This window comes from Epinephelus moara, chromosome 19 (genome assembly GCF_006386435.1).
Source record: "Epinephelus moara isolate mb chromosome 19, YSFRI_EMoa_1.0, whole genome shotgun sequence".
In the NCBI taxonomy this organism is placed as follows: Eukaryota; Metazoa; Chordata; class Actinopteri; order Perciformes; family Serranidae; genus Epinephelus; species Epinephelus moara.
In genome coordinates this window covers 7,206,770-7,216,364 of record NC_065524.1, presented here as the reverse complement: position 1 = coordinate 7,216,364, position 9,595 = coordinate 7,206,770, and the positions used below count along the sequence as shown (strand labels likewise).

Sequence of the window (9,595 nt, the reverse complement as noted above, 5' to 3'; positions counted from 1 at the left end):
TAGTATATTGTAAGCAGTACTACAGATCTGCTGCATGTCACCACATGCACTGTGAGGCATCATGTATAGCCAGATGCCTGATGCTCAGTATGGAAGCCCTTTACTGCCAGTGTGATGAACAAAAAGGACCCAGAGTATTAGTAGTATTAGTAGCAGTATTTAAAAGTAGTAGTATTAAAGTAATAGTTAAATAGTATTTCAAATGAATGAGATATATCATAAAATAATGACTTACTGATTTAAAAATTTAGGGACTTAGTATCACAAAATATGACTTAATAATCGTAAAATGATGACATAGTATCTCAAAATAATGAGCAACTTATTGAAAATGAGTCTCAAAATATCTCAAAATCTTTAAATAATGATTCACTTATTTAAATACATAGAGACTTAGTATCACAAAATAATAAGAAACTTTATGAAAATGAGTTAGTATCTCAAAATATCTTATCTCAAAAGAATCACTTTCTTACCTTAGAACAATGACTTAACATTTCAAAATAATGACAAGCTTTCTCAAATGAATGACTTGGTATCATGTCACTGTTTTTGAGATATTAAGTTAGGCCTATTATTTTGAGAAAGTCTGTCTTTTTTTTTTTTTAGATACAAATTGATATATCAATAAGAATATTATTTTGAAATCGGTGCTTAGGATGAAATGAATTTGTCGGTTTTACTTTGAACCTTTTGCAAGAAAGAAAACCTGCCTCACGATGCCTGTGTGAGAGAGGAACCAAAACTGATCCGGGAAGTGTCTCTGTTTTTGGTTGAGAATGTTTCAGAATAATTTGACCGCACAAAAATGGTCATGTGGACATGACAGCTGAGCACCCAGAACTTCAAAGTGCAGCGCTCACAGCAGTTGTTTCATAGGGCCACTATGAAACAAGTAATGACAAAGCATCTCAAAATAATGACTCTGTGTCTGAAAAATAATGACCTTATAATAATGATTTAGTATGTTCAAACAAAAAAAGACAAACCTTTTCAAAATAATAATGACAAATAATATGGAGTCATTATTTTGAGACACGATGCCATTATTTTAAGTTTATTTATTGACTTACAGGATGTTGAATTTTTCATCACACTGGTGGAACTTGGCGTCCATGCTCATGACGGACACTGACAGTTATGATCATTTTGTGTATGTGACCCAGTTAGCTGGGCCTCTCATGTTTAACACTGGAGTAGCAGAGCTTACCATCTGTTTTATAATACACAGTGCATATCACTACATATCAGTATACGTGATCTTTGGAAAACCCGTTATTTAAAGGAATAGTTTGACATTTTGGGACATACACCGAGGCACTGTTGCCCTCAGGCCAATGGCAGCCCTCAAAAACATTTGTGCAGCCCCTAAACATGACATGAAATACATGCATTATATTTGAATCATTTGTGGTCCATTTCAATGTTTTCACTTTCAATAACAGCTAATACACTACTACACTGCATCAAACTATGCACCCCCAAACAAGTGTCTATCAGGTTAGGGATGGCAACTTGTCAATGTTCTGCCATCAATGCCAGTGCTGTTAGCTAAACTGAGCAATTTTAGTGGACAACTCATGGCTGTACTTTTCCTGTGTGGCCCTTGTCAGTCATCAAATCTTTGAACACCCCTGCACTAAGGCTTTCATGTTGAGAGTTAGATGAAAAGATGATTACATTTTTACATTAAATTATTATTTTGTACATTTTATATCTCATTGTTAAACACAATTAGGAACAATTCTGGGGATGTGTACAAAGTGTGAAAACACCTATGAAAACATACGCGTGTATGTGGGATGAAAGTGTATGTGTAATGAGGAGTAGTAAAAGACGTAGTCTACTCAGTAGAAATGGTCTGTGGTGAGATCTGTGGAATATCCAGAGTTAGTAGCTATTGAAATCTTTAAAGGTCATTTTTCAATTCTGATTAGTGAGATATACATTGCTATTTAAGTGTACTGTTACGTTAAATCTTTTCCAGGAAACGAAAAAAAGCACGTAGGTAATAAAAACTCCCATTACTGCCAGCACAGCTTCAAACAACAATGTAAATATATAAATGTGACAAAGAACACAGACACAGACATAGTTTTTAGGGGTTTAATGGGTGTACGGACTCATTTAAAGGAAGTGATAAACACATACAAAAATACCCTTTCAATACATTTTAGAAACAAACATCTAAATGACCTGTTTTGTTAAATGTTTCCGAACAGCATAACATGAGTTGTCTGAAACAGAGTGGTGCAGATTCATTCAAAAGAGACCTACCTGCTATGAATGCTATTAAAAAAAGATCACATGGTACAAATATGCAAATATAAATAAAGTGATAAGAAAACCCCCAATAATGAAGAATATGCCTTTTGAAAAAAACTGTTCTCTGTACATTTAGCTGGGGAAACCGATGCTGGAAAAAGAACCTGCGTCCCTGCGTCTCTCTACCTGCTCTGAAGAAGAAGGCGCCTTGTCAGCATCACTTTATACTTTGTTGTATACATATATTTTCTGTGCTGAAATCAAACAGTCACCCAGTTTCAGACCATGAAGATGGAAGGTGGGGCCTACAGCAGGAAAAGAGTTGTCTCCTGACCCCCTGCCCCCCCCATCCCACCCGTGGCCTCAGGAGATGCTTTTTAAGAACCTCCACAGGAGGCGCAGAGGGTAAACACCCAAAACGAAGGGAATTCCGTCTCTCTCTCCGACACATAAACACAACCATCTATGCATGCACGCTCACACACAGTCAACCATATGCGCATGCATACACACACACGAACCAGAACAACTCGTCAAAAAGCTTCAAACCATTTTTTCACAAAGCACCACAAACTCTTTCATGGACACAGATGCAAAAACAACCCGGACTTTCGCTTCATCAGCTTCACTAGCAAACAGACCACGGTGAACTGGTGGGGGTGGGGGGTGGGGGTGGGGGGGTCGAGCAGTATCCCGAACAAAGGACCTTTTTATGTTGTTTAGCCCTCCTGATGGACTAGAGATTCATTTTAGATGTCAGACAATCACAGGTACATACACAAAACTGATATTCAAACACTTTCTTGTGACCGTCTAACCCATCCAGCAAACACTTGTTTGTCATCCACATCAATCTGGCATCGAGGGCTTAGACACAGCAGGAAACGCAAGCAGAAAACGGTCTTTTACTCCAAGACATACAATAGGCGTGACACTTTAACACTGAAGCTACACTGAACAGAAGGATTAGGTGTTATTGATATGGTTCTTCTGATTTTCTGTATTAATCCTTCACAGAGCCAAACAATAACCATAAAGCTTCAGACCCATTTTACCTCTTCCGAAAAATGCCTGACATTTCCTGTTGTGGTAAGGGTTATTTTCTTGCTCTTACCTGCACCTGAGAAGCCCTGATGTCACTGAGTGTCTACGATCACCTTCACACTGCAAGTCCAATACCAACCTGGAGTCCTCTTTGGGTAGTCGTGGTGGTCCAAAGAGTCACTGTTGTCATTTCCATCATATCCAAGCAAACCCTCAATAAAGCCTCCCTGCAACTGTATCCAAACCTATACAGTGTTTACAAAAAATATCCCGGGCTGGAGACCTTTTTTTTGGACAAGCAAGAGAAAAACAAAAAAAAATTACAATTTTTTAAACTTTTTTTTTTTCCTTTTTAGATAAAACTACAATAGAATGGTCAAAAGACTTAACAGTGATCTTTTGCTTTTTTTTTTAAGACAAAAAGTTATGTACATCAACATTTACTGTACAGTTTTCTGTTTGGGGGAAAAGTAAAGAAAAAAAAACAAACAATCAGCATACACCAGAAGTGTGTGTAGCAAGCATCGATAAATGTTCTGGGCTGTTTTAAAACGTGTTAACTGGAAAAAAACAAACAAACAAAAAAACAGGAAAATGAAAAGAACAGCTCATTTTCCATCTGTACTGTGTACATTTTAAACAATGAGGGAGAAGATGCGTAAAAAACTGTCGCTTTAGTTCTCATGTCAGATATCTCCGGGACTGTTGTGTTAAATGCCCTCTGGCTGGGAGCGTGACAGAGGGCGCTGACGACATCTGGTTTGACCGAATCACCTATCCACTGGCAAATCTGTAATCTCGGAAGATTTGAGGTGAGGTGTCCGTCCTGCTGCTTCACACTTGAGATGGACCGACCTGAACACACTCCCTGCCCCTGTGTGAAGTCATCTTCTCGGTGTTTGACTTAACTGTAAAGCCCCGACTCTGTATGTATGAATCCAGTCTAGAGTTGTGTGTTCAAGCTATGTGGATTCTGGCCTTTTCTGTTTCTTTGAGCCTCTTGGCCTGCTCTTCCATCGAGGGGGAGTGGGCTCTCTTGGAGGCCGCTCCGTTCAGTGGGTCGGCACCTCGGCTCACTAATGTGGGGATGGAGCTGCCGACGGAGGGCGCTGGGTGTTTGGATGCCACATGTTCTACAGAGAAAGAGAGAAGGACAGAACAGTTAATTTTAAACCTGTTTCTACCTGGTGTCAGCATGTGTCTTGGGTGATCCAATCATAAGTACACAGCACTAAACACAGAGTAAACGCCACTGTGATTCCATCACTCAAACCACTCGCTGAGGTGGTCTGGGACACATTTGACCATATATATAGTGTTTTGTAAACACTAATGCGTCCTGATGTGTCCCCAACAGAGACTACATCATCAATGCAGGACATGGTGGTTGTTTTGGTGACAGCGTGCAAACGCTCTATGACAAGCTGGATAAAGTGTTGCGTGACCGTCCATCCTTTAGCCCTAAGGAAGGAGACATGTTTAAGTCTGCTGATATCTCCTGCTGTACTGATACAACTGCTAACATGACCAGTGAGAATACTAGAGAGTGTGTACAAAATAACTGTGTGCAGGGACCTTCACCACTTTGGCACACGTGACAGACAGTGTGAACAAAATCTGGTCAGCTGGAGACGCATGATAGACACAGGTGTGAACGGTGATGTGTCTCAGCTGCCCACTTGTGTACGGATATCCGAAATGCATGTTAAAACCTGGCGTAAACAGTTTCAGTGATTCAGTTTCAGTGCATATTAGTTTTACCATAGCCACACTTAGTAATTTGACTTTTTAAACATAAGTTTATTTCAGTCTAATTTGTGCTTTTTAATTATTTCGCTATCTTTGTTGTGTACTTTTGTTGTGATGTTCGTGTGGCTGATTAGTGCATGCATAAAATTAGCTTACATTCAAGGCTAACTTTGCTATTTCTAAAAGCTGTACCCTGTTTTCCCATGGTTGTGTCAAAGTGACAATGGGAACAACAATTTCTGAAACTGGTCCAGTACTGACTGAGAGGGTTGCAGCCAGCAGTCGCAAAACAGGCTGCAATTTAACCACTTGAGGTATGTTTCTACTGCCAGTTTCAAAAATTTGTTGTTCCTATTAGTCATTTAGACACAAAAACATGAGAAAACAGAGTTCAGGTTGACAAATACTGGTAACCCTTTGAAGCCAGGTCAAGTGGTTAAACCAACAGCTGGAGAAGAGATAGTTTGGGGAGACAGATACTGGTTTAACAATCTTTACACTGTGTGTGTGATTTTGCATTAATGTTATCTTGTCCATCTTTCACATGGTTGATGGAAACTGTAATTTATTTTGTCAGTTTTTCAGTGATGGTTGCTTTAATTTAGTCTCGGGAAAAAAGGTTTTTTTTTGTCATAGTTTCCTTAAAATGAACACTGATAAAAAAAAAAATAAAATCTATAAAAGAATAAACGGAAACTGATAACTGACTGAAAAAGAAACTGTGCACTCACTTGAGCCAATGACTGGAATGGACATGCCCTTTTCTTCACTGGCAGCAGGAGCATCTGTGGTGAGCGTGTCCTCAAACACTGGGGGCTTTGGAGGTGTGATGCTATAGTGAATTGAAAAAGACAGGCCAAAGTTACAGCATTAAAAAAATCAAACACCAACAGTTTCAATAGCTGCGATGGTGCTGGGAAAGAAGTTAAAGCTCACTTGTGGCGGTTGAGGGCCAGTTTAATGGAATTTTTCACGACACGACAACTGTTGCTGGCTGGGAGAGGCGAGGAGGCGTCTGGCAGCTCCATGCTGGGAAGTCTCTGAGGTAACAAACAGGGACATTATAATGAGCAACACTTTTGACTTTAAAGTCCACATAGAGAAAGTAATTATCCAGTGTTTATTAAAGTCAAACCATTCAAGTCCAAGCTAAATGGTTTAGAAAGAAGACGTTACCTGTGTTCTTGAGGTATCAATGGTTGGAATGGGCTTAGCCTTTGATCCAGAAAGGGGGGTCTGATGGTGAAGAGAGACAAAATGTGAAGATGTTCATTTTGTTTGTCAGGCATTACACAGTTATTAGAAGCAGACAGAGTAAATGACACCTACAGTATTGTGCCCTTCTCCATGTGGGTAGGAATCAGAGGATGGTGGATATGGCTCTTTAAATGCAGAGTCATCATTGGACACCACCTGCAGAAAAAAGTGTCACAAATTCCATTAAATCTGCCACTGAGTTTAAATCCAACACCGCATGTATTCAAAACACACAGATACTGTAACTCGTGTCCTCCTTACCTCTGCGTCTTTGTGCCTCTTGGCCAGGTCCTCTTGTGTGGGTGAGTGTGGTCTCTTGACAGGAGCTCCATTAACAGAGTCCTCCAGGCCGTTGGGCTCCTCTCTGGGGCTGCTGGTGGCATTGGGCAGCACATCCCCGCTCAGCACTGGAGTGACGGAGCTGCTGGCTGGTGGGGAAGGAGGCTTTGCTTTAACCACAGGCTCTTCAGGATGAGAAGGAGACAGACCAGAATAAATTAGATGATGTCAAAATAATGTTCTCTGGATTTGAAGAGTTTTAAATTATACTTTCATTTTCCATATAAAATTGCAGACATCTGAGCGCAAATGCATTTACCCATTGTGGCCAGTCAGTCCACACTCATTTGAGAAAGTTGGACGACGTTCCACTGTCAAACGTGTCTTACCCAAGAGGAAGTAAATTAACCAGTGTTACCTATACTTGTATTATTTTCTCTTAACACATTAAATGCATATTATATTATTGTTCCCTTCATATTTTTAGTCGCTTTAATCTTTAAGTATAATAATTTTAATTTATAATTAGAATTTTAAATAACAACAAAAAATGAGTTGAAAAAATTTCAATAATGAAAGGAGCCTTAAAGGTTTCCTCATTTAGATAGTCTGCTTACTTTTCTGATTGGTTATTTATGATGCTATTTAAAGATGATGTTGCATTTTCTTTCAAACTAATTTGGTCATAGTACTAATTGGTCTGGATTCATTTCAGTTATAAGGCACTTGTCTGGGGCAGAGCTGTTTTACAGGCTGTGACAGACACGTGTAGAGGCAGCTCAGTGTAGCAGCTTGTGTTCACTCACTTCTTGCCTTGCTTTCTATGACATCAAGCTTGCTCTGCTCTGCTCTCTCTCACACAGTGGTAAACATTTTGGCTGCGCTGGCTGCTCCAAACACCATGAAAGACACTCTGCTTGTATGATCAGTTCATTTCTGAACAGAATAGGGGCACTAGTCTGGAAACAAGTATTTTTCCATAATGATCCTGACATTAAAATGACTAAAATTAAATTCCATATTGTGTAGGACCCCTGTTGTTATTACGTATATTGGCTATGTAGTGGGACTGTCCATTATGCCTTATGACATTTTCTGAAATTGCTAAAATATTACATGGCCTATTTCAAAAAGATTTTTTTTTAATTTTTTTTTTTACTTAACTTTAAATAGAATCTATAATGGTCACTGGAAAGATAACTCACTCGAGCCAATAACAGGGATGGACATGCCTTGGTCTGTAACAGCTGCTGCTGCTGCGCTGGGTGCTGGAGAGACCTCCACAAAAAGCTGCTTGGGAGGGCTGACGCTGCAAAATATAGAGAAGACATTTACTCAGCATCATATTGTGGATCTGACTCTGGGCACTGTAAATAATAACAAAGAAGAAAAATAGGATATGTATTAGAATAGAACATCTGGGGAAAATACATCAGGTAGAAATATACAAATAAAAAATCAACTGCACTAAAGGTGTATCATACCCATCATCTGTGTCAGACACAGGCTTGGAAGGTTTGATGGTCGGGGAGCTGAAGGGAGTCCCTGAGTCTGTGTCTCTGGAGCTGTCCAGATGGCTGCTGTCCAGAGAGAGCCGCTTGGAGCTCCCCCCGTTAGAGCTGCGGTTCAACTCAGCTATGCTCTGTAGTAAAGAAGAGAGAGAAGGGGAAATGAACAGAGATACAACAGACAAAGAGAAACAGGAACTACATTGTGACAAAAGCCATTAAGTGTTTGAACAGGAAGACATCTTACCCTCTTCTTCTTCTGCACCAATTCAGGAGGAAGGTACTGATGGAGCTGTTTCTTCTTCACATGTGTTGCTTCAATCTTCATCCCATCCTTCAGCATGTTGATGTTGTTGGCTTGTCGGTACACTGCAGATAACAGGCCATGTTTAGGGTCACTTACTACTGGCATAAATGTATAAGCATGTCTGACTTTCTAATTAGTACAGTCCACCTGACAGCTGGCCATGTCTTTAGCTGGCCATGAAAATCTGACAATATTAACTCAGTCAAGTCGAATGATCAAGTTCCAAATAGGCCTGGGTGGTATTATGGTATACCAGGGTGTAATGTAATTGCGATGGTACAATTTTCTATATCGTCAAAAATACAGGCGCTCCTCTTTCCATTAACCTCATGTTCGTAGTGCGCAGCACATGCCACCAGAGGCCAGTCTCCCATCTCCACTGATGGAACAGGCAGCTGAGCTAAAACACACCGTGAAACCAAGAGGTGGAGAAATAATGCCCAGGTCACACAGGCTGCATAAGCAGGCATGTTTTCTGCATCTACTTTTGTGAATAAAGGCTTTATTTTGACAAAACCAGAGTTGATGATTGTTGGAACTGGACTAACTAACTGGATGAGTAACAAGAGTAACCAAGACAGTCTTGGTGAGTTTTGTTTGTCTCAGTTGAGACTCGATAAAGTGTGAGTTAATGAGGCAATTAAGCCAGTGTCAGTTCTGTGACCAAGAGAAAAGAGAATTCAAAAGGCGTACAATTGTGCCATATACTCATACCGTCATGTACTGTATACCCCAGTGAAATTTCAGGAAGGTATGAAAATTATACTGCCTAAGCCTAGTTTCAAATATTTCTTGCAGTCTTGAAGTAACAGAAGAGCTGCCAAACAGGGCTGAGGATTGGGCAATATTTTGATAAGGAGGTATACTTGTGCATTTTTAAACCTGGCACTGTCTGTTTTTGTCAGATTGAATTCTGCTATGAACTAAAGCTCATGTGTTAAAGGGATAGTGCACCCAAAAATGAAAATTCAGCCATTATCTACTCAACCATAAGCCGATGGAGGCCCTAGTGAAGTTTTACAGTCCTCACATCCCTTGCAGAGATCGACGGGGGGAGCGGCTAGCACACCTAATGGCAGACGGCGCCCCAGACTAACGTCCAAGAACACAAAATTGAATCCACAAAGTATCTCCATACTGCTCATCCGTAGTGATCCAAGTGTGCTGCAGCCACGACATAAAAAGT

The 9,595-nt window shown here is 40.1% G+C and overlaps 1 protein-coding gene across 2 annotated transcripts in view; it reads right to left on the bottom strand.

The window, feature by feature from the left end:
* Window positions 1-2,094: 2,094 nt before the first annotated feature.
* Window positions 2,095-9,595, bottom strand: part of papolg (poly(A) polymerase gamma) — a 21,467-nt gene continuing 13,966 nt past the window's right edge. The window contains exons 16-24 of one of the 2 annotated variants that reach the window (XM_050070480.1): window positions 8,350-8,471; window positions 8,079-8,236; window positions 7,827-7,903; window positions 6,577-6,779; window positions 6,388-6,471; window positions 6,235-6,294; window positions 5,995-6,098; window positions 5,790-5,890; window positions 2,095-4,442 (exon numbers count right to left, since the gene is read on the bottom strand). In XM_050070480.1, coding sequence (XP_049926437.1) covers window positions 4,267-4,442; window positions 5,790-5,890; window positions 5,995-6,098; window positions 6,235-6,294; window positions 6,388-6,471; window positions 6,577-6,779; window positions 7,827-7,903; window positions 8,079-8,236; window positions 8,350-8,471 — 1,085 coding nt within the window. In that variant the 3' untranslated portion in view covers window positions 2,095-4,266. Of the gene's footprint in view, window positions 4,443-5,789; window positions 5,891-5,994; window positions 6,099-6,234; window positions 6,295-6,387; window positions 6,472-6,576; window positions 6,780-7,799; window positions 7,904-8,078; window positions 8,237-8,349; window positions 8,472-9,595 lie in introns of both variants that reach the window. The other variant, XM_050070479.1, reaches the window with a different exon arrangement.